The sequence below is a fragment of the Sarcophilus harrisii genome, chromosome 3, assembly GCF_902635505.1.
Source record: "Sarcophilus harrisii chromosome 3, mSarHar1.11, whole genome shotgun sequence".
Taxonomy (NCBI): domain Eukaryota; kingdom Metazoa; phylum Chordata; class Mammalia; order Dasyuromorphia; family Dasyuridae; genus Sarcophilus; species Sarcophilus harrisii.
In genome coordinates, this window is record NC_045428.1 from 168009587 (window position 1) to 168035513 (window position 25927).

Genomic DNA, 25927 nt, shown 5'->3' on the forward strand with positions numbered 1-25927 from the left:
GGCCGCGACCTGCCCTCCCGCCAACAGCCCCAACGTCGGGAGGGGCTCACTGGGTCTCGGCGTCGCGGGTTCCGTTACACCGCGGCGCGGAGTAGTCTCCGAGTGTGACGGCCCAGCGCGCGCGCAGGGCCCGGGGGGTGGGGAAGGGGAGGGAGGGAGAGCTAAGGGACGCCGGGGCATTTCCGGTTCGAAGAACCTCCCATTCTACACACCCCCTTCTCCCTCCGCGGAGGCTTCGGGGGATCCTCTCTCTGATTGGGCAGCGCGGTTTGAGGAAAGTGGCGGCGCCAACCTTCCTTTGCATCCCCCGCCCTCCAACCCCCGTCAGGCCTCCTCCTTCCCCCCTCCCTGTTATCATCTCTCCCCCCCCCTTCTCCCGCACGCGACCGCGCGCACGCTCGCGCACCCGGGGAAACAGCCTGAGTCGCTGCGTCTCCGCCATTCGGGAAAGGAGCCGCGCGCGCGCAGCAGGGGCTCGCGGACCCAGTCTGGGAGGCCGCCGCCGCCGCTGCCGCTGCGTGGCCTCCGGTCCGCGAGGAACGGACTGTCCCGGTCCCACCCCCCTGGCCCGGCTCTCCCCGCACACCACGTGCCCGCCGCTCCCCCTCCCCCTCTGCCCTGCACGGTAGGAACGCGCGCGCGGAGCCCCGGCTTAACGGGGGAGGGGGAGGGGCTGCGGTAGTGAGTGTGTGTGCGCGCGCGCGCTGATACATATGTGTGTGTGTGTGTTGGAGCGGGCGGGATCAGGAGGGATGGGGGAGGGGGAAGCTGCCCTCACGCCCTTTGGTGTTGTGTTTCCGTGCGGTGCTTTTAACGGGATACTGGCGTGCCAGCCCCCAGTGCTTGTTGGTCTGATACAGAAAAAAAAACCCTGGCTTTTCCATGTTGGAACCGGGGCTGGAGAGGCGGGCGTCGGGTCTCGCAAATGCAAGTGTGCAAGGTGCCCCGCCCAGGAGAACCCTTTAAAAAAGCCTGTGCTCCTGAAGAGAAGCTGTAGGAGCTTAAAAATAAAAGTGAGCTGCTGATGTACCTCGCCGCCTGTCTTTTCCCGGGTCCGAAGCTTTGTGTAAATTACTTTGCAGCGGCTTAAAACAAAACTCAGTAGGGCTTGCTGCTGCCGAGATAGAAAGGTAGACCCTGGGGGGCGAAGCAAGCTTGCACAAGATTTAATTAAAAGCTCCATGCAAGTGAAAAAGAGACTTGGAAAGCCGAGAGCCTCGTCCATTATCATTCTCTCTTGTTTAACATTGTAACTACAGAGTATCAATTTATATAATTAATACCCAGTTAAGAATGAAGATCAGTGACAGAACGGTTTCATCCATTTATCTTGGATAAACAAATTAGAAAAAGATAGAACTAGAATTCCATTTGTGGTGTAATTTGTTTTGCAGGCTACACCCCAAAATTGTTACATAGTATCTTGGCCATCAGAAAATATTTAAGTTAATGATTATAAGTAGAATAAAAAGGCTAATATAGTGCAGGGAGAAAAAAATTATGTATTTACATAAAATAAAAAATAATTCCAAAACTCTGTTGTGGAAAATCAGAACCAGATGGTGGGATGACAGCAGGGCTTTTACTATCATCAAAGATTAATGTTTATCTATTTAGGAAAAGAAGTAGATTTATAATAGAATGAAATGAGACTTGGTGCTGTTTTGTGGGTAGATTAGAATAACTAGGACAAGAGTAATTTTGATTATTATGGACTAGTTAGAATTGTTTGTAGTCAGAAAAGGAGTGATTTAAACGTTGCTCGGTGATTTGGGTCTTAGAATTTTGAAAGTGAAAATTTCATTGATTAATCATAGCGATAAATTAAATAGTTTCTTTGGAGTTCCTGATATGGTCATCACACCTCTGCTTGACAACGTTAGTGAAAACAAATTTGCTGTTTTGTGATAGAGCCTACTCTTCATTGAATAGCCCTAATTGTTGGGAAGTTCTTATGTTGAATCAAAATCTGTTTCCTTGTAATATCCAATTGGTCCTAATTCTGCCCTCTTGAGCAACACAAACAAACCTAATCCCATTCACTTGACACGCTTTCAAATAATTGAACATAACTATCATGTTGCCCTTGTAAGCTCCTTGAGAGCTGGGACAGTCTTTTGCCTTTCTTTGTATCCCCAGCACTTAGCACAGAGTTTAATAGATACTTGTATTTTGTTCCTAATAGATGCTTGTTGGCGACTCATTGCTTCTAAAGTCATAAATGCTCACAGCTCACTCATCTGCACCACACAAAACGTAATTTCAAGATTTCTTAACATTTTGATTACTTTCCTCTAGAAGCTTGTCCTTGTCCCTCTCAAAATATGGTGTCTAGAAATAAACTCTATAGGAGTGCTATCTTGGCTGCCTTAGTTGAAACCTTAGGCTCTGAGTATGATGATATGGCAGCCAAAAGAACTAGTGGGATCTTATATTTCATTAAAGGTGGGGTTAGACTACATCTGGAGTATTGTGGTCAGTTCTGGGTTCCACATTTTAAGAGGGATATGGATAAGTTGGGAGAAATGTCCCAAGGAGGAGTCAACTTTAGGGTTAAGAGCTGATTGGGAATGTTTAGCCAATAGAAGGCTGGCACAGGAAAGAAGAGTTACTGTGTTGCTTGGTCCTAAGATTATGAGGAAAGAGCAGCAACAGGTGCAAAGGGATTTTATAAATTTAAGCTTGCTATCAGGAAGAAGCTTTCTAACAAACTATCTAAATAAAAGATGGACTGCCTCACAAGTTCTTTACAATGGATATTTTCAGGCAAGTTGCATATCCATTTGTCTAGTATATTGTTCATAAGATTCTTTTTTCTGATATGGGTTAAATTAGGCCATTCAGTGATTCTTTGAAATCTCACAGCTATGGTGAGAGTGGGATTTTTGTCCTCTTTTATTTGAACACAATATTACTGTGACTTAAAATTTTTTGTTTGTTTTGTTGTTGTTGGGTTTTTTATTGATTGGCTCATTATTGAATTTGTGGTCAAACAAAATTCTAGATTTTTGCAATTCTAGATTTAGATTGCTCTTAAATTTCATCCTTCTTGTTTTGACTCATTTCTACTTCTGGGGGATCTTTTTGAAATCTTGTTATCTTACTCAGCTTAGTGTCTGAGCAGATTTAATAAGTTTATGCTTTATCAAAATAGTTCATGTAAATATTGATCAGAATAGACCAAGGATAGAAATTTTTTATGACAGGCCAGAATCTGTAGATTTACCATGAAACATTAATCAATCAATTAATCAATTCACTTCTGGTTGTATGACTCCATTCTACTGTCCCTTATTTTCCCTCTTGGGGGAAAATATCCCATGAAGTTAATCATGAAATACTGTTATCTGATATGCTGAAATCACATGTGTTTATGGTTTCATCTTCCAGCTGAATAGTCAAAAAATGATAAAAATGTTCGTTTAGTATAATCTTTCTTAATAATCTCATGTTGACACTGAATGATCATTGTTATATGTGTCTACAAACCATTTGCTTAGAAATTTGTTGTAGAATTTCACCAATGAATAATAACATTAAAAACTACCTCTCCTTTGTACATCTGGAATCCATTTTTTATTCTGAAAAAATCCAATTCGTCTATCTCCGTCTTCTGGCAACTTATTCTGTTCTTGTTTTCTCAAAAACTACAAATGGGGGCTTTTTAAAAAATTATATTTGCAAATTATTTTAGCATTTAGTTTATAAATCCTGTGGATCCAGAGGCCTGATGTTATACTTTTTGAATAATATTGTGAGAATTAAATTTTAGAAAGTTTGTTTCTTTCTGTTCTAACTTAGCATCCCATCTTCTCCAAACACTGTCTTTGGTTTTTCTTTGCTAATCATTTTGCTCTAAACATAATTTATTTGTAAGAAGTTCTTTCATATTCCTTTTTGTTGTCTCTAACATTGCTTCAGAATCTTAGTTTTGGGTTTTGCTTTCCTGATGCTGGCCTTATATGGTATGTTCATGCCACTCTGACATTTCATACATGATTTTTTTTAATAGCTTTTTATATAAAAAACATATGCATGGGTAATTTTTCAACATTGACCCTTGCAAAAATTTCTGTTTCAGCTTTTCCCCTCCTTCCCAACACCTCCTCCCCTAGATGGCAGATAGTCCCATACCTGTTAAATATGTTAAATATAATATATGTATACATATTTATACAGTTATCTTGTTACGCAAGAAATATTGGATTTAGAAAGAAGGTAAAAATGACCTGAGAAGAAAAAACAAAAATACAAGCAAACAATAACAGAAAGAGTAGAAATGTTATGTTGTAGTCCACACTCATTTCCCAGTGTTCTTTCTCTGGGCGTAGCTGGTTCTGTTTATCACAGACCAGTTGGAACTGATTTGTAACCTCTCATTGTTGAAGAGAGCCACATCCATCAGAATTGATCATCATATAGTATTGTTGTTGAAGTGTAATGATATCCTGGTTCTGCTCATTTCACTTAGCATCAGTTCCATACATGTACTTTAAAATCTAAGCTCTTGAAGCTCCCTTTTTAATTCTTTTAGAAGTCTTTTCTTGGGTCAAAATCTTTTTTGTTTATATGATATTTCTTTAAATTTTTAAAAACAGCTCTAAAAGTACATAGAATTTGACTTAAATCAGAATCTCATTTAAAGAGAATGAATTTAGACTTCTAGGTCCAGAGGATTTGTGCTAGGTACCAACAAATATTATGAAACTTTTTTTTATGTCCCCAACTTTACCATTGATTCTATTTTTTTGAATAAGTTACTCTATTCTTTGGTCATAGTCCATTTGTAATTCCATTCCATTGAGTTACAACACAAGGGATTATGATTATCTTCTTTTGTTAGAATTTAATTTTGCAGTATTACCAAAATTTGAGTATAGAGACATCTGAAATCATAAATTGTTTTCAGTTCTATTCCCTGAACTTTTGCCATATGAAGAAGAGTAACGCTGCCCTTATGCTGTCTTCTAGAGAATCTAGTTTTACAGTTATGTGTGACCATTTTTCTTGTTTCCCCTTAGTTTAGAAACTTTTTGATCAGGTGAGAATCTCCTAATAGACATTTTTTCCCCCAGACATTATAAGACAATTCTCTCACTTGCCAGAATCCTTTATTTTGACGCCGTCCAAGCCACAGTCCAATAGCACATAGTTTCTATTTTTCCTCTGTTACTTTTGTCTATTAATAGAATCTTAGAGTTAAAAGTACCCTGGAAATCAGCTAGTTCAACTCTACATATAAAAGATTCCTATTAAGTCATCCTCTTATTGAACAGTTTCTTGTGATATTACTGATACTCTTTAAAGCTCTTGATGGATTTTCCACCCCCTTTCTTGACTTTCTTTCTGGAATATTAAATTTTAGTGAAGAAAATATAGTGAGAAGACTGAGGAGAAAAGTTACAAATCATTGGGATAAGGGAAGGCTTTAAAAATTTTTTTTAAATTATCTTTATTATTAATTAACATACAATTAATTATAATGCCATAATATAATTAATTGTTAATTTGTTATCATTTAGATTTATTTCATTTTAATTTTATTTATTTATTTATTATGGCTTTTTATTTGTAAGATATATGCATGGGTAATTTTTCAGCATTGACCCTTGTAAACTTTTCTGTTCCAACTTTTCCCCTCCTCCCCCCGCCACTCCCCCAGATGGTAGGTAGACCAATACATGTTAGATACGTTAAAGTATATGTTAAATACAATATATGTATACATATCTATAAGTTATTTTGCTGCACAAGAAGAAGTGGACTTTGAAATAATGTAAAATTAGCCTGTGAAGGAAATCAAAAATGCAAGTGGACAAAAATAGAGGGATTGGAAATGTAGTGATAAGGGAAGGCTTTTTGGAAGAGTTGGACTTTCAAAAGATTGATAAGAATTCAGCAAGTGAAGAAAAGGAGGGAAGAAGACATTATTGGCAAGGAACTAGCCCGTACAGAAGCATAGAAATGTGAGACATTTTAGTGAGTTCATTTTTTACTGAAGTTTGTATAGGGTGGAAAGTTGTCCATTTTGATTGAAACATATGTATAGTGGAGCATTATATTGTTTTTTTTTTTTTTAATTTAATAGCCTTTTATTTACAGGTTATATGTATGGGTAACTTTACAGCATTAACAATTGCCAAACCTCTTGTTCCAGTTTTTCATCTCTTACCCCCCAGCCCCTCCCCCAGATGGCAGGATGACCAGTAGATGTTAAATATATTAAAATATAAATTAGATACACAATAAGTATACATGACCAAACCGTTATTTTGCTGTACAAAAAGAATCAGACTCTGAAATATTGTACAATTAGCTTGTGAAGGAAATAAAAAATGCAGGTGGGCATAAATATAGGGATTGGGAATTCAATGTAATGGTTTTTAGTCATCTCCCAGAGTTCTTTCTCTGGGCATAGCTGGTTCAGTTCATTACTGCTCCATTGGAGATGATTTGGTTGATCTCATTGCTGAGGATGGCCAGGTCCATCAGAACTGGTCATCATACAGTATCATTGTTGAAGTATATAATGATCTCCTGGTCTTGCTCATTTCACTCAGCATCAGTTCGTGTAAGTCTCTCCAGGCCTTTCTGAAATCATCCTGTTGGTCATTTCTTACAGAACAATAATATTCCATAATATTCATATACCACAATTTATTCAGCCATTCTCCAACTGATGGGCATCCACTCAATTTCCAGTTTTTAGCCACTACAAAGAGGGCTGCCACAAACATTCGTGCACATACAGGTCGCTTTCCCTTCTTTATGATCTCTTTGGGATATAAGCCCAGTAGTAACACGAGCATTATATTGTTTTTTTTTTTTGTTTGTTTGTTTGTTTGTTTGTTTTTTATTTAATAGCCTTTTATTTACAGGTTATATGCATGGGTAACTTTACAGCATTAACAATTGCCAAACCTCTTGTTCCAATTTTTCACCTCTTACCCCCCACCCCCCTCCCCCAGATGGCAGGATGACCAGTAGATGTTAAATACATTAAAATATAAATTAGATACACAATAAGTATACATGACCAAAACGTTATTTTGCTGTACAAAAGAATCAGACTCTGAAATATTGCACAATTAGCTTGTGAAGGAAATCAAAAATGCAGGTGGGCATAAATATAGGGATTGGGAATTCAATGTAATGGTTTTTAGTCATCTCCCAGAGTTCTTTCTCTGGGCGTAGCTGGTTCAGTTCATTACTGCTCCATTGGAGATGATTTGGTTGATCTCATTGCTGAGGGATGGCCTGGTCCATCAGAACTGGACATCATACAGTATCATTGTTGAAGTATATAATGATCTCTTGGTCTTGCTCATTTCACTCAGCATCAGTTCGTGTAAGTCTCTCCAGGCGTTTCTGAAATCATCCTATTGGTCATTTCTTACAGAACAATAATATTCCATAATATTCATATACCACAATTTATTCAGCCATTCTCCAACTGATGGGCATCCACTCAGTTTCCAGTTTTTAGCCACTACAAAGAGGGCTGCCACAAACATTCGTGCACATACAGGTCCCTTTCCCTTCTTTATGATCTCTTTGGGATATAAGCCCAGTAGTAACACGAGCATTATATTGTTAAAAAGGCTTGAGGTATCATTATACATCTATGCACATACAAATATTTTGGCACATATAGGTCCCTTTCCCTTCTTTAATATCTCTTTGGGATATAAGCCCAGTAGAGTAACACTGGTGGATCAAAGGGTATGCACAGTTTGATAACTTTTTGAGCATAGTTCCAAATTGCTCTCCAGAATGGCTGGAGAGCCATTCCACCAGCACCAGTTTTCCCACATCCCCTCCAACATTCGTCACTGTCTTTTCCTGTCATCTTAGCCAATCTGACAGGTGTGTGGTGGTATCTCAGAGTTGTCTTAATTTGCATTTCTCTGATTAATAATGACTTAGAGCATTTTTTTTTCATATGACTAGAAATAGTTTCCATTTTTCATGCAAAAATATTCTTTGACCATTTATCAATTGGAGAATGGCTTAATTTCTTATAAATTAGAGTCAGTTCTCTATATGTTTTGGAAATGAGGCCTTTATCAGAACCTTTAATTGTAAAAATGTTTTCCCAGTTTATTGCTTCCCTGCTAATCTTGTTTGCATTAGTGTTGTTTGTACAAAGGCTTTTTAATTTGATATAATCAAAATTTTCTATTTTGTGATCAATAATGATCTCTAGATCTTTGGTCACAAATTCCTTCCTCCTCCACAAGGCTGAGAGGTAAACTATCCTGTTCCTCTAATTTATTTATAATCTTATTCTTTATGCCTAAATCATGGATCATTTTGATCTTATCTTGGTGTATGGTATTAAGTGTTGGTCCATGCCTAGTTTCTGCCATACTAATTTCCAGTTTTCCCAGCAGTTTTTGTTAATTAGTGAATTCTTATCCCAAAAGTTGGGGTCTTTGGGTTTGTCAAACACTAGATTGCTATAGTTATTGGCTATTTTGCTCTGTGAGACATGGCTCTTTTCAACAATGAGATGATTCAGGCCAGTTTCAGTGGTCTTGTACTGAAGAGAGCCATTTACACCCAGAGAAAATATGGGGATTGAGTGTGGATCACAACTTTTTGTTGTTTGCTTGCATTTTGTTTTTTTTCTCATTTTTTTTCCTTTTTGACATGATTTTTCTTGTGCAGCATGATAATTGTGGAAATGTGTATAAAACATTTCTTGCATATGTTTAACATATATTGGATTACTTGCCATCTTGGGGAGGCAGTGGGGAGAAGGGAGGGAAAAAAATTTGGAAGATAAGGTTTTGCAAGAGTGAATGTTGAAAATTATCTATCCATAATAGCTCTAATAATAATAATAATAATAAAAAGGCAGAGTGATTCCAGGTTGAGGATGCTTTTGACTAGAGAAGTGAGAGCCAGGAAGTCTTGGAAGGAGGCAGTAGTCCAGTCAGGTATTGTTGAGGGCCGGCCTGTAATTGGTTGGTGGTAGTGGGATTAGAGAGGAAGGAGAATTCATTGAAGCAGTGTGGTGATAAAATTGACAAAGACTAGTACCTGATTGATTTTAGGAGAGGAAAAGTTAGGTTATAAATTTAAGAGAATGAGTGAGTGGCAGGCCCCTTTCCCGTTCCTCAAGGAAAATGTAAGAAGGGGCCAGATTATGAAGGACTTTAAATATATATATATATATATATAATTTTCTCCTCAGTAAAAACAGTTTTTAGCATTTAAAAACAAACAAACTTTTGAGCTCCAGATTTTCTTTCTCTTAACCTCATTGAGAAGGCAAGCAATTTGATAATAGGTTATAGATAGGCATTTGTGTAGAACATGTTTCCATGTTGGTCATGTTGTGAAAGAAAACACAGAACAAAAAAAAAACCCCAAACAAACAAGAAAGATAAAGAAAAAGTATGCTTCAATCTGCATTCAGCTTCTACCAGGTCTTTCCCTGGAGAGGGAGAACATTTTCATCCTAAGTCTATGAAGCCCTTCAGAAGCCTAGCAGAGGATTTTAAATTTGATCATGAAGGTAATAGGGAATCACTGGAGATCAAACCTACACTTTGGGAAGATCATTTTGACAGTTCAATGGAGAATAAATTGTAATAGGAAGAGACTTGAGGAAGACCAGCAAGCTATTGAAGAAGTCTTGGCCCTGAGATGTTGAGGGCTTTTACTGTGATACTAATGCCAAAGGAGAAAAGGGGATCTATGGGACCTATTTGAGAGTTGTAACAAAGATAGAATGGAAAGGATATGGCAATTGTTTGGATAAGGAGTGAGAAAGATTGAGGATGACATTGGAATTTTGAGTCTGAATGACTAGGAGGATGTCATTGCCTAGGTAAGTTAGGAAGAGGAGCGGGTTTAGAGGGAAAGGTAATGAGTTCAGTTTGGAACTTAATGAGTTTAAGATGCCAATATTAAGTAGTTGTAAATGCAATCCTGGAGGTCAGATGAGAAAGGTTAGGCCTGGATAAGTAAACCTGAGAATCATCAATATACAGATGATAATTGAATCCATGGGAGCTGATGAGATCAGGTGGAATAGTAATGAGAAGAAGAGAAAAGGGTCCAAGGATAGCCCTAAGTAACACCTATAGTTAATAGACGAAACCTGAATATAGATCCAACAAGGGAGACTGAGAAGGAAGAGTCAGATAGGTAGAACGATGTCTGTCTTTTCAGTTACTGAGATAAATACATTCCTTTATGATTTTCCCTTAGTATTGTCTAAGAATCTGGCTGTTATTGACTTTTCTCACTCCTCTGGGTTCATAGCTGCTTAGGATAAACACTCTTATATCTACTTGACCTCTTTCCTTCCTTTCTGATGACTGATTAATAATTAAGAAAGTATCATCTGATTCTAGTAGAAACTCATCTTCTAGTCTTAGAAGCCTTAAATTTTCTCAGTAATAAATAGTACTTAACTCTCCTACTTCTGTGCCTGTCCATTGCTCCAGAGAATGAAGCTACATTATGAAAGATCAGTAGAAGAAAGCATGAATGACTGATTTCTTTCTTTCTTTTTTTTTTATTTAATAGCCTTTTATTTACAGGATATATGCATGGGTAACTTTACAACATTAACAATTGCCAAACCTCTTGTTCCAATTTTTCACCTCTTACCCCCCACCCCCTCCCCCAGATGGCAGGATGACCAGTAGATGTTAAGTACATTAAAATATAAATTAGATACACAATAAGTATACATGACCAAAACGTTATTTTGCTGTACAAAAAGAATCAGACTCTGAAATATTGTACAATTAGCTTGTGAAGGAAATAAAAAATGCAGATGGGCATAAATATAGGGATTGGGAATTCAATGTAATGGTTTTTAGTCATCTCCCAGAGTTCTTTCTCTGGGCATAGCTGGTTCAGTTCATTACTGCTCCATTGGAAATGATTTGGTTGATCTCATTGCTGAGGATGGCCAGGTCCATCAGAACTGGTCATCATATAATATTGTTGTTGAAGTATATAATGATCTCCTGGTCCTGCTCATTTCACTCAGCATCAGTTCATGTAAGTCTCTCCAGGCCTTTCTGAAATCATCCTGTTGGTCATTTCTTACAAAACAGTAATATTCCATAATATTCATATACCACAATTTATTCAGCCATTCTCCAACTGATGGACATCCATTCAGTTTCCAGTTTCTAGCTACTACAAAAAGGGCTGCCACAAACATTCGTGCACATACAGGTCCCTTTCCCTTCTTTATAATCTCTTTGGTATATAATCCCAGTAGTAACACTGCTGGATCAAAGGGTATGCACAGTTTGATAACTTTTTGAGCATAGTTCCAAACTACTCTCCAGAATGGTTGGATTCACAACTCCACCAACAATGCATCAATGTCTCAGTTTTTCCGCATCCCCTCCAACAATCATCATTATTTTTTCCTGTCATGAATGACTGATTTCAGTAGGAACAAGATAAAGTAATATGACACATTGCAATGCCATACTTGTTTACAGATTTAATTACAAAACAATTCTTGGCCCTGTCCTTTCACTTTTGCATCTTAAAGCTTAAGTTGCAACAAAAAGAAGTATTTATTTATATAGTGAGTTATATAAAGTTAGTAACTTATGAACATGAAGTTGTATTAGTTGAAAATGTCATGAAAGTCAGGAAAAGTTTAGATTGATTGTTGAGCAGTAGATTCTAATGAGTTATTAAAGAACCATTGGCAAAGAGGGGAGTCACTCCAAAGTCCTGCAAAGTTTTATTTGAGTATGCAACCTTAGACTGTCATTTTACCTTTTTTGTATAATATCATACCGGTATCTAGATCCATTAAATAACTATTACTAAAATCATCCCCCACTCTTATAGGAAGGATCAATCAATAAATATTTATTAAAGGCATACTATGTGCCAAGTTAGGTGTAGTAAGTGCTTAGAATTCAAAAGAATGTGAAAATAATCCTAATCTAGAAGTAGTTTACATTATAAAGGTGATGGTGGAGAGACAACATATAAATAAACAGTTACATATAATATTACAGATTAGACAGAAAGTAATCATAAAGGAAAAGGCTCTAACAGACCAGGGAAAGGCCTCTTGCAGAAGGTAACTAAACTGAGTCTTGAAAAAAGCAAGGGTTTGTAAGAGGAGGAAAAGCATTCTAGGTAGAAGGAATGGTCAATGGAATGTTATGTGTGAGAAGCAGCAAATAGGCCTGGGTAGCTGGATCAGAGTTTATGTAAGATAGTAAAGTATAGTACACTGGAAAGATCTTCTGGACCTAGAAAGACTGGAAGAAGTCAATTTGTGAAGATACTATGCCAGACCAAAGGATTTTATATTTTATTTTAGAGGAAATAGAGAACCATGGAGTTTATTGCTTGGGGAGAAAGTTTGGTGGGTAATAGGATTAAAACTTGAGGGGGAAAAAGTTTAACAACTTAATTGAAGATGGATTCAAATGAGGAAATACTTGAAGCCAGAAGATTGGAAGTATATAGATTCGGCAAAGGAGACTGAGGAATAATCAGACAAATAAGAGGGAAGTCAGTAAAGAACAATATCAGAAAAACCCTGAGAGGCAAGCTTAACCAAGAGAAAGGTAGATCATCAGCTGCAGAGAGGTAGCTGATTTGATTTGAATAAAGACCATTAAATATGGCATTGGTTTTAAAAGATTATTGGTAACTTTGGAGGGGAGTGACAGTTGCAGTTTAAAACAGAGTTAACTTTTTCAAGGCCTTTATCTGAAGAGCTGAGAAATGTGGGATGATTGCTATGATGAAATTGAAGATTTTCTTTAACAATGGGACATTGCCAGCAGAAAAGGGACCAATAGATAAGGAAATCATGATGAAGAGAAAGTGAGTTGGCGATGATGTCTACTGAAAAACATGAAAGATATATGGATTCAAGGCTGCACATAAAAGAGGTTTGCCTTGACACTGAAAAGAACTCCTGCATTAAAGATGAGTAAAGAAAACTGTGGGGAGTGATGCCAGAAGGTTATGAAATTAGGAAAAGAGGGAGCAATTAGCTTCTTTTTTTTTTTTTTTTCAATGAAATATGACGCAAGATCCTCAAGTGAGAGTATGGGGAAGAAGAGTGCTGTGGGTGTTTGAGAATAGTTTAGAATAGTTGCTTTGTTAAGTAGGATACAGAATTGATTAGGGAACAGTAGAAAGATATTGCAGTGAATACAATTGAGATGAGATAACATAAATCTGTAGTGGACCCAATTAAAAAATGGGCAAGGAATTTTATTTTTTTATTTTTATTTTTTTATTTTAATAGCCTTTTATTTACAGGTTATATGTATGGGTAACTTTACAGCATTGACATTTGCCAAATCTCTTGTTGCAATTTTTCTTCTCCTTCCTCCCACCCCCTCCCCCAGATGGCTGGATGACCAGTAGATGTTAAATATATTAAAATATAAATTAGATACACAGTAAGTATACATGACCAAACCGTTCTGTACAAAAAGAATCGGACTCTGAAATAGTGTATAATTAGCCTGTGAAGGAAATAAAAAATGCAGGTGGGCAAAAATATAGGGATTGGGAATTCAATGTAATGGTTCTTAGCCATCTCCCAGAGTTCTTTCGCTGGGCGTAGCTGGTTCAGTTCATTAGTGATCCATTGGGACTGATTTGGTTCATCTCATTGCTGAAGATGGCCACATCCATTAGAATTGGTCATCCTATAGTATTGTTGTTGAAGTATATAATGATCTCCTGGCCCTGCTCGTTTCACTCAGCATCAGTTCATGTAAGTCTCTCCAGGCCTTTCTGAAATCATCCTGCTGGTCATTTCTTACAGAACAATAATATTCCATAATATTCATATACCACAATTTATTCAGCCATTCTCCAATTGATGGGCATGCTCTCAGTTTCCAGTTTCTAGCCACTACAAACAAGGCCGCCATAAACATTCTTGCACATACAGGTTCCTTTCCCTTCTTTATGATCTCTTCGGGATATAAGCCCAGTAGTAACACTGCTGGATCAAAGGGTTATGCACAGTTTGATAACTTTTTGAGCATAGTTCCAAATTGCTCTCCAGAATGGCTGGATGTATTCACAACTCCACCAACAATGTATCGGCGTCCCAGTTTTCTCACATCCCCTCCAACATTCCGCATTATCTTTTCCTGTCATTCTAGCCAGTTTGACAGGTGTGTAGTGGTATCTCAGAATTGTCTTAATTTGCATTTCTCTGATTAATAATGACTTGGAGCATCTTTTCATATGGCTAGAAATAGTTTTAATTTCTTCGTCTGAGAATTGTCTGTTCATATCCTTTGACCATTTATCAATTGGAGAATGACTTGATTTCTTATAAATTAGAGTCAATTTTCTATATATTTTGGAAATGAGGCCTTTATCAGAACCTTTGACTGTAAAAATATTTTCCCAGTTTATTGCTTCCCTTCTAATCTTGTCTGCATTAGTCTGTCTGTACAAAAACTTTTCAGTTTGGTATAATCAAAATTTTCTATTTTGTGATCAGTAATGATCTCTAGTTCTTCTTTGGTCATAAATTCCTACCTCTTCCACAGGTCTGAGAGGTAAACTAACCTGTGTTCCTCTTATTTATAATCTCATTCTTTATACCTAGGTCATGAACCCATTTTGACCTTATCTTGGTGTACAGTGTTAAGTGTGGGTCGATTCCTAGTTTCAAGCAAGAAATTTTAAAATGAAATGAAGATACAGTCTAATTCTCCTTTCTGTGTCTACTTTTTCAGGTCAATCCCTCAACATTCATGTTTGCTTCTCTATGCAAGATGAAAGCCAGCTTAACTGTGGCTTAGCTTAAAAAGCCATGTTGGATATCTGGTCTTTGAATACTAGTTTTGAAGCATCTGGTAAGATTTCTTTCATAACCTGCTATGTAATTTCTTCCAGCAGCACTCTTATCTCCTCATCTTTTCTCAAATTTGTCTTTCTTGGTCTCTCCCCTACTTAGGAGTATTTGCATTGAACTTGAACTTGTTAAGCCTTGTTCCATTATTTTTATTTACTTTATTTTTTTTGAGTCTTAATATTTCTTATCCTTAATAATTCAGAATCTCTGTGTTTCTGAAATCTTTGCATAATGCAATATATTACTTGGAGGGATTATAAATACATGCATGCATGCATGCAAGTATTGTAGACATATATTTAATCCAGAATATAAGGTTTGATTTGGTGAATTCAATTTCCTTCTTGCTCTGTGGAAACTCTAGTTACAGAATTTTACCTGGCAGATTCTTTGTTGCAGAATACTTATAGAAATGTGTGGGCAACTCTTAGGAGCACACACAAGCCAGATAGTGAGTCACTTAATACTTGACCTTTATGTAAAAAAGAAAAAAGACATTGAAGACTTTAAAGTGAGAGTTACCAGGGCTTTGACAAGTAGTATAAAAAAGTCTGGGCAGCAGATAACACAATAGGAGAGATTTGGAGATTGATCAAAGCAGTTAAAAGTAAGCAGATTGAGGTAATTGGTGGTAATTGGGAGACAAAGAGGGATTGAGCTGGGATTCAAACCTATGTCCTTTGATTCCACATTAAGTGCTTTTTCCACCACATATTGCCTTATCTATAGGTTTTGCTTTTTCAGTTGAGAAAATAGTTAAATATGTACCTAGGTTCTTTAATCAAACTGGATTCTTATAGGTTGCTTATGAAAGTATCTGGTTATTACTTGACAAAAGTAAAACTCTAGCAAGTTGTTTAGCTGGGCAGATGTAGAGAAGGCAGTACTGACTTGGTAGCTACAATTTCATTCATAAGAACCACTTCTGTCATTGTAAATTTTATAGGATCATCGTTTCAGAACTTGAAGGGACGTTAGGTATCATGTGGTTCAACTCCCTCTTTTCTGTAATTGAAGAAACTAAAGCCCAGAGAGGTTAAGTAATTTTGTCTAAGATTATTTGAAGGAACTTCTATTTGTACAATCTTATAATTTTCAAAATGATTCCTAGGTTGTATGTAGGCTGTTTGGATACAACTAGAACAGTTAACAGCTAGGATGATTTATTGAAATTTGACCCTTTCACTTAATTTTAGGGCGTTGTCATAAGAATGACATTGGAAACAAAATGGTAGGGTATTGTTTCTGTGGTCAAAAGACTTATGTTCAAATCCTGCTTCTGATCCTTATTAGTCTGTGCTATCTCAAACAAGGCATTTAATATTCCTGAGTCTAGTTTCCTCATTGACAAATTTAAGTTTTGAAATAATGAAATGGCTGGCCTTTGAAATCCTTTCTATCTCTATATCTATGAGACAAGAGTTTTCTACTTTTGAGTATAAATTGGTTTTAAAAAATAGTTTTTATTTATATCTTTTGTTTTTCATCATCTGGATTTTTCCCCTGTATCCTTTGTTTTCCTTCTGTTCTTAGATAGGGATCCTTTAAAACAGAATTTTGAGGGAGGAAAAAAAGACAAGGAAAAATGCAGTAAAATTTACATATTTAAAAAAAAATCTGATGTTATTAACAAGATTTCTGCTTGGTTGGGTCAAAGATACTTTGGGGATATTGATTTTGGGATTGTTTTTTCCCATATTTAAGACTGCATTATATCACAAATTTCTTTTTGTTTTCTTTGTTTTATTTATTCATTCTAGGGAAGAATGAAGACATAAAAGTATTTTTCCAAAATTTTGGATAATGCCAGGGAGAGCTACAAAAATTTAAGGGGAGATGTGGGGAAAAGGATTAATACTCTGAAGAAAACTCTTACCAGTTCTCTCAGGTGACATATATCCTTCTATACTTGAGAAAAGTTCAAACAGAAGACCTGCAGATAATTTGCACTGGCACTGTCAGTAACAGCTATTAAAATTATTAGGAATTTTGTGATTCGCTAAAACTTAATGCAGAATTGACAGATTTTACTGTATTATTTCAGAAACATTCAGCTTGAAAAGTTATTATTGATTTGACCTTTATTGAGTATTTTAATTAAAAGAAGACATTTTTGTTATAACTTTAATGCATTTCTATGTTCATTTGATAATTTGATCTTAGTGATGTTTGAATATTTTTCATTAAAAGTGGCACATATGTTGTGAGAAATTTTTCATTTATTTTGTAGGCAAATAAGATAATTCGGTATGTGCTCATTATGCTTATAATTGAAAATAACCCAAACATTTGTAATGTTTTCAGTATTAGTAGTAGTCTACTGTGGCATCAGGCTACATAGGAAGATTCCCTGGAGGATCATTCTAGACCTGGGAAATTATTTTCTAAAGGTCACCATCTTTTCTAAGTTCATATTTAGTTTATTTAGTGCTTTTTGATGGAGACTGGAAATATAAAACATTATTAGTATTTTTTAGGCCCTCACTAAAATATCCTGAATTTTGTTGCAAGAGTTGTCACTTAGTGCTTCAAAATCATTGTGTTGAGGCAGTATGATTTTTGAGAATCTCCTAAGTCTTTAATCAAAAATAAGATTCATTGTTTTTGTTTTTGTTTTTGAGATCCGAGTACCCTTTGCAGAAATATACATCTGGCAAATATATCATCTTAAGTATTTTTATTATTTATAATTATGTAACTTGAATGGGTTGGGATTCATTGAATGGGTTGAATAGCATTCAAATAAAATATGAGAATAAATTATGATAACTCAACTGGTTTTTACTTTATTGCAGCAATATTGACGTGATTTCAGAGGACCTGTGCAAGTTCTAACAGATTTTTTAAAAATGGAAGTATTCCCAGAACTTCGTAAACAACCAGAACGTTTGGAATGTGATCACTGCAGTTTCAAAGGCACAGATTATGAAAATGTACAAATTCATATGGGTACCATCCATCCAGAGTATTGTGATGAAATGGATGCTGGTGGATTAGGTAAAATGATATTTTACCAGAAAACTGCAAAGTTGTTTCACTGCCATAAATGTTTCTTTACCAGCAAAATGTACTGCAATGTGTACTATCACATTACATCCCAACATTCAGTAAAAGATAAGTGGGATGATAAACAGAAAAAACAGTTGGATAAGGAGACAGAAGCTGTGAAAACCCCTCTCTTCCCTGAGTCCCAGAAAATGTCTAATTCATCTGAAATTCAGAAATCCATGCCTGTTTTTTCAACAGAGTCACAGAAACCTACTTTTACTCAATCTTCAGAATCACCTCACACTACTCCTGCTAGTTCTCCAGAGCTCCAGAAATCTACTTCTGGAGAGTCACAGAAACTTTCTGTTGGCTCTGACTCTCAAAAACCTGTCCTTTCTGAATCTCAGAAATCTTCTCCTGTTCCTTCTCCAGAATCCCCAGAACTTGTCCCTTCTTTGGAACTACAGAAACTTACTTCTTTGTCTCCCGAGCCACAGAAGTCTCCTGTTGCTAATCCCTTGGCCCAGAAGCTCTCTCATTTTACAGAGACATTGAGAACTCCTTTGTCAACTTCTCCCGAACCACAAGAACCAGTTCTAGCTTCTTCTCCTGAGCCTTGGGGATCATCTCCAAGTTCATCTCCTGAATCCCAGAAACCAGCTCTGACTGAATCTCCTGAACCTAGGAGGCCGTCACCAGCTGTTTCTCCCGAGTCTTGGAAACCATCACCTGCTGTGTCCCCTGAACCAAGAAGGCCAGCTCCAGCAGTATCGCCAGGTCCTTGGAAACCTGTGGTATCTACGTCCCCTAGACCTTGGAAACCTCCTCCTTCTGCATCACCTGGACCATGGAAGCCTACTAATAAGCCTGCTCCTTCTGTGTCTCCTGGACCTTGGAAACCTTTACCTCTGTCACCTGGACCTTGGAAGCCAAGTCAACCTATGTCACCTGGATCCTGGAAGCCTTTACCTGTATCACCTGGTTCATGGAAATCTACCACATCTGAGGCCTGGAAGCCTGGACCCCCAGAACTTCGAAAGACATCTCCTATGTCACCTGAACTCTGGAAACCAGGTCCTTCTTCCCCAGAGACTCGCAAAACTGGTCCCCCATTGTCCCCTGAGCCTCGTAAACTAAGTCCCTCATCCCCAGAAGCTCGTAAACCAGCTTCTTCATCCCCTGAGGCCCGGAAGATTGGTCCCTCATTATCCCCAGAGTCTCGGAAGGCAGGTCCTCCGCTGTCACCTGAACTCCGTTTGCCAGGTCCCCCATTGTCTCCTGAATCCCGTAAATCAGGTCCTCCATTGTCCCCTGAACTTCGTAAAATAAGTCCCTCATTGTCCCCTGAAGCTCGAAAAACAGGTGCCCCTTTATCACCCGAGCTCCGAAAGCCAGGTCCCCCACTGTCCCCTGAAATTCGGAAGGCAGTTCCCCCATTGTCCCCTGACCTTCGTAAGTCAGGACTTCCAGTATTATCTGAGCTCCGTAAGTCAGGTCCTCCATTGTCCCCTGAGCTCCGAAAATCAGGCCCTTCAATGTCTCCTGACCACCAAAAGTCTTCAGTATCACCAGAACTCTGGAAGGTTTCTTCTGATCAGTGGAAACCTTCTATTTCTGGAGAGTCTTGGAAAGCTTCTAATGATTTTACTGAATCCCAGAAGACTCCTGGGTCTCCAGATGTCTGGAAGTCTTCCTTTTTTCTTGAACCTCAGAAACCTGTCTTCCCTGAATCCCGGAAACCTGGTTCATCTGAATCTCTTAAATTGGCTTCTGAGACCCGAAAACCTACTATTTCTGGTGATGTTGACCACCGAAAATCTACCCTTTTCTCTGAGTCCCCCAAAAGCATATCTTCTGAGTCGCGGAAACGGGCTCTCTTCCCAGAATCAAGGAAACATACCCCTTTTCCTGAGCTTCACAAATCTGTTGCTATTTACCCTGAATCTCAGAAGTTAGTTGAATCTAGTGAGTTTGATGTCCAGACAGAGACCATGGAAGATGAAAAAGATGATATTTTGACTCAGGAAGATGCATTATATTCTTGTCAAAAGAAGTTCAAGAAAGATAACCCAGACAACTCTGACACAGAACTTAGTAGTAGTGAATGTGGAAAAGCAGATTTAGATTTCCTAGATCTAAAGGGCCAGGAATCCAACAGTGATCAAGAGCAAGTTGATGTGGAATCAGTTGATTTCAGTAAGGAAAAAATGGATGCTACTGATCAGCCAAAAAGCATCCTGCAGTTTACAGATGAGAAGGAGGCTTTTATCTCTGAAGAGGAGATAGCAAAATATATGAAGCGAGGAAAAGGAAAATATTTTTGCAAGATCTGTTGCTGTCGTGCTATGAAAAAAGGTGCTGTTTTGCATCATTTAGTTAATAAGCATAATGTTCATAGCCCATATAAATGCACAATATGTGGAAAGGCTTTTCTTTTGGAATCTCTTCTTAAAAATCATGTTGCAGCTCATGGGCAAAGTTTACTTAAGTGTCCCCGTTGTAATTTTGAATCAAATTTCCCAAGAGGCTTTAAGAAACATTTAACTCATTGTCAAAACCGCCACAATGAAGAAGCTAATAAGAAGCTTATGGAAACTATTGAGCCTCCTCCCCCACCCCCACCCCCACCTCCCCCTCCACCACCTCCCCCTCCTCCTCCCCCTGAAGAGCAAACCTAATTTTGAAAATTATGTATAATATACTTCCAAAATTTGTTGATTAAGAATAACCCTTGAAAGTGTTGCTCTTTTAGCCAGTTATGTAGTTTAGTTTGAATAAGTAGAAGTAAAGAGTTGAAAAGGTTGTATGATGTTTAGTTTGTGTCAGTAGTAGTATAGAAAAGAAACTTTTCAGGATTTTTAGAGTATCTGTTCATGTGCCTATCTTACAATTCAATAAATTCATACTGGATATTCCAGATGGGTTGAATTTCTTCTCTGTGTATAATACATCTTGAAAGGTTATATACATTCCATTTAATTATAACTTTTACACATATTCTTAGATATGCAATGAAATTTATCTTTTTTGTGAAACTAAGTTCAAATTGAGAGGCAGCATACTATGAGTGAGTAGAGAGAGCTGGCCTTGGAGTCAGGAAGATGTTCAAGTCCCACATCTTTACACATTCTAGTATTGTGATCCTGGGCAAGTCATAGCAGCCTCCCAATGCCTCCAGGCAACAATGAGACTTAATTGTAGAACAGTTCCTTTGTAGAGCTGCTTTGGTAGAGCTGAGTATCTTTGCCTCATAAAATCACAAGTCTGGACCAAAAAAATAATCCTTTAAAAAATTTAGGTGGCTTAATAATGACAGTGTTTATGAATTATGATTCATAATAATGAGTTATTAGGGGAAAATGCCCCAGCTATCTTTTTTTCCTTCAAAAGCAGTTTTATTTCTTAAATCATTTGGAATATCTTTTTTGCTTTAATTGTTTTTTTCACAGATCTAAGTCATTTTGAAATTTGGGAATTTAATAACACAGAAGGTAAATTGGCATTATTTGTAAGTCTTGAACCATTTCTAAAGTACTGATTAGATTTTTTTCTTTTATATGTTTTGGAAAATTTTTAAATTTTTATTGATATGATATATTAGAAATAGAAGTCTATAAAAGAGCAACAGCAGTGTACAATATTATATATCATATTCCTCCATTAGAATGTAAGCTCTTTGTGAGCAGGAATTTTTTTACTTTTGTCTTTGTATCCTCATTGCCTTGCACATAGGCGCTTAATAAATGCTTGTTGGATTGGATTGGAATTTTAGGTTTGTGGGAAATATGATTTATTTTTATTTTCTGTTATCCTTAAGGAATTTTTACTCCTGTTCACTCCCCTGATCCTAAGAAGTGATAATTAGAACACAGGAAGAGTGGAAGATACTGGGAAACTTAACCTGGTCCCATACTGCAATTGACAACCCTGTTAGTATGAGTTAGCAAGGGAATAAGTGAAATTAGATTTGGGGAACTGATAGAGAGAAAATGGTATAATAGTATATGAGATAATAAATATCTACCAAATCTAGAAGCATCCCTCTCAAAAACAAAACAAAACCCATCATTTAACAATTCTATACTCTCTTGTTATTTTACGCCATGATTTTTGTCTCCTCATATGGTACTTCTACTACAAATGAGATTTTGTTTCTAAATTTGATTAAATTTGCAAACATCATGGAGAATTACTCCAAAGAAGTGAGGAACACAAATTCTAAAGAGAAGGTAAATTTGGAAGAATGTAAGCAAAATTTGCAAGAGCATGAATTTTATGTAAACCAAAATGACTGACCTTGAAGAAAAGGTCCACAAACATTACTTTACTGAGATATAGATCTAGAAAAGCAGGACAAAAAACTTAATACAATTCTTAAGAAAATTTTAAAAAGTCAGATTACTGGAATAGAGACAGCAAGGAATTGATTAAGCAGATCCATAGATCACTGTCAGAAAAAACGTCACACTTCAAATTCCAAGATATTTGATGGTTAAGTGTAACGTTTTCAGTAACAAATTTTATAAGCATTGTGGAGGACTTTCAAGTACAAAAGAAAGGTATCACAGAGAACAAAAGACCAATGGGCAACCCAAATCAATCTTGCAAAGTTGAACCCAATCATCAAGGGAAAAAGGTACTTCAATGAAAAGAATTTAAACTTCAAATCCCGGAGGTGAACAGATAATTTTATTTTAAATACCCCAGAACTCAAGAAAGGCAAATTGAGTAAGAGAAGATGAATAAAAAATGTCATCTATATAGGCTATTTAAAAGCATTGAACTGTGGGTAAAAGTAGTTCCTGAAGGGACATCTCAAGAGGAACTTGATTGAGAGATTAGAAGGAAGAAAAGATGTATTAATACTCCATGGAGTAGTCCTTGTTCTCTTAAAAAAATTAGTATTGTATATTGTACCATATAATGATAGAAAATTGGGCAGGTGATTAAAAGGGATGTAAGAGATAGTAAATAAATGATGTAGTCCATCACATGTTGGTAATGATAATTTCTTTAGCTTCTGCCAAAAAGGGGCCTATGGAAGAATGAGACAAAAAGAAATGGCTAGGAAGGATTGATAGAGAGTTGAAGGTTTTTGGCTAACATTCCTATTGGGAAAGGAGATAACATTCTTGGGATCTTATAAAGGATTGTGTGGGAAGACATTTTGAGAGACATTTTCTAACAAAATGCTAAGGACTAGAACTTAATCTTCCCACCCCCGAAGAGGAAAAGTATGAGTTCCTCAAAGAACTCAACTACCCAGAGGTTTGGTGGGTAATATGATAACATGGTTTGAGGAATGGAGTATCATTGTTTACTATGCTTATACTATGTGTATTGGGTCCATCTTCTATTTCAAAGAACATAATGGATAAAGTACCCATTATGTAATGGATGTTAAATGTGAAATAATAAGTTATCAGAACTGGAGTTAAAAATGATCTTGACCCCAATCTTGCTTGTGACCCCAACTGGTTGTTTGACTCTAGGTGTCAGTCTCGATATTGGAGGTAACTCTTTTTTAAGTTACTTAACAAATGTTGGGCTATGTTAATAAGTAATATCTTTGTTAGGAATTTTATCCACTGAAATCAAGTAGATTTTAACAGATATATCAAACAAGTGGGAGTTCAAATTTCTGAATAAGAAAAGAAAAAATGAGTATAAAATAAAGGAAAAGTTGAAAAAGGACATAGCAAAAGAATGTTAACTGAAAAGTTTAGAGGGGAGAGATTGTGGACTACCCGTGAATAGATTAGTGTCAGAAGAAGAGTAAATGAGAAATGAATCATTTAAATAAAAAGAAACAATACCACAAAACAACTTGCAGGAATATACTAGTTATCAACATATGAAATTATTCATAGGAATAGCATTGACTTACAAGAAAATGGAGGAAAGTATAAGCTTAACACACTGATATAAATGTGAACGGATCAAACATTTCAATGAAATGAATGACAAGATGTTGGGAAAAAAAAACCAAATCCAAAGATTTGCAATATGCAAGGAATACATCTTTAGGGGGAAAAAATAGATTATTGCATACTAAACAAAGAGGCTGGAACAAAATTTTCCATATATCAGATTGTTCTAAAAAGAAAAAAAAAAAAAAGGAGCTACAATTATGCTGTCAAAGTGAAAATAATTAGAATTAAGAGAGAAAAACAGGGAACCATGTTTAAAGGAAATCTGGACTGTGAACCATTATCAGTACTAAACATCTGATAGCAACGTAACCTCTATGTACCTAAAGGAAATTAAAGTGCATCAGAAAATACCAACAGTCACATGGTATTCATGAAATTTTAATGCTACTTTCTCAGAACTTGGCAAATCCAACATAAAAAGGAAAAACAAATGAACAAACTTCTGGAGAAGCTATATCCGAAGTAATTGTTATATTTTCTGAATGACATTATTAAAGAATATGCCTCTTTCCCCCATATTAGTCATGTTGTATAAGAAGAAACAGAACACAAGAAAATAAAGTGGAAGAATGCTTTAATCTGTATTAATACCTCAACAATTCTTTCTTTGATTTTCCATCATGAGTCTTTTGAAGTTGTCTTGGGTCATTGAAGAATATATCTATTTCTAAGCATCACATAAAATAAGTGGTATAGTGTATAGAACGCTAGACTTAAAAGTTTTAAGATCTGAGATTGAATGCTGTCTCAGACATTTAGTAAATGTATGGTCTTAGGCTAGTCAGTTATCCTTTGTGTGCTTCAAGCTCCTTATCTGTAAAATTTTAATAATAGCATCTTTTCACTGTGAGGATAAGATGAGATAATGTGTAAATACTATGCAAATCTTAAAGTGCTACTATGTAAGTTACAGTTTTCAGAACACAGAAACATTAAGCTTTTTAAAATAGCTAATAATAAAGGCATATTTAAAAATCACTTGCAGTAAAAGAATAGAAGCAACATAAATGTAAATGGAGACTAAGTGATATACTAAATAAATGGTTAAAGAACAAATAAAAAATAATACTATTCTGATAAGAGAATTATAACGATGAGACAATATGAAAGTTTGTTGGATGAAGATTAGTCTTTGGAGGAAAAATTATATCTGAAAAAATGATTTAAAAAATATTAAAGAAGAGAGTATGTAATTTTAAAATAACCTAGAAAATGAGGAAACAAAATTAAGACAAAAAAGGGACATTTGAAAAATAGAGGAGAAATAGGTAGATAGAAAACATAGCAATGATTAAACCTAAAAATTAGTTATTTGAAAATACTCAAATTTTTGATTTATCAATTTAAAAGTTCTTTCCAATGATGCTGGTTCTTGTCCCATCTTCCTTGGCTGTCAGCCATGATTTGTCAAAAGTTGAAACTTCCAGGCATCTAACCACTGTATTTAATTCCTTCCTCACATCTCATAAGCTTCAGGATAACAGTAGGTTACTCTTAACATCTATATATCATCCCTTCATTTAACCACATGACTAATTCATCTTTCCTTTACATTATACAGTTCTTTGATTATGTCCTTTAATCCCATAAAAAGTTAAAAAAAAAAAAAAAGACTAGCAATTGATTAAACTGTTAACATATCTGGCAATAGGAAAATAAAAATTACCCCAGAAGAGTAAGATGAAATCACAACATGAAAGAATAGTGTACTTATATATATAGTTATATGGTTTTAAATCTTGAAGTTTTAAGAAATTTATCTAAAATTTTTTTTAATAGAGCAGGCAATAAAGATTTCAAACTATTGTAGGGGGAAAAAAACCAGATGAATTACCAAGGGGGAGGGAGAAATATATATATATATATATATATATATATATATATTTGCTGAGGCAATTGGGTTAAGTGACTTGCCCAGGGTCACACAACTAGGAAAATTCTATAATTTTAAAAGATAATTTAATAGCTGTGTTATATAAATTATTCTCAGAAATTGAGAAAGAAAATATTTTACCAAACTCTTTTTATTGGACAGAAAACCAAAGAAGAATAAAACAACCATTGTTCAATTGTGTTTGACTGTTCATGATCCCAGTTGGGATTTTCTAGTAGTTTGCTAGCTCCACTCTAGCTCCTTTTACAATTGAAAAATTGAGGCAAA

General features: G+C 36.2%; 1 protein-coding gene across 2 annotated transcripts; it reads left to right on the plus strand.

Moving 5' to 3' along the window:
* Nucleotides 1-363: 363 nt before the first annotated feature.
* On the plus strand, nt 364-25396 carry CHAMP1 (chromosome alignment maintaining phosphoprotein 1). 2 transcript variants are annotated; one of them, XM_031958766.1, is made up of 4 exons: nt 364-625; nt 14727-14846; nt 16606-16733; nt 17641-25396. In XM_031958766.1, the coding sequence occupies exon 4, from the start codon at nt 17695-17697 to the stop codon at nt 20509-20511; it is 2817 nt and encodes a 938-aa protein (XP_031814626.1). In that variant the 5' UTR covers nt 364-625; nt 14727-14846; nt 16606-16733; nt 17641-17694; the 3' UTR covers nt 20512-25396. The 2 variants fall into 2 exon arrangements, with proteins under 2 accessions (XP_031814626.1, XP_031814627.1); XM_031958767.1 differs by lacking the exon at nt 16606-16733.
* The last annotated feature ends 531 nt before the right edge of the window (nt 25397-25927 follow it).

What these genes read in the sequence shown, in the direction of transcription:
- CHAMP1 (XM_031958766.1), top strand. Translation starts at nt 17,695, where the DNA reads ATGGAAGTATTCCCAGAACTTCGTAAACAACCAGAACGTTTGGAATGT.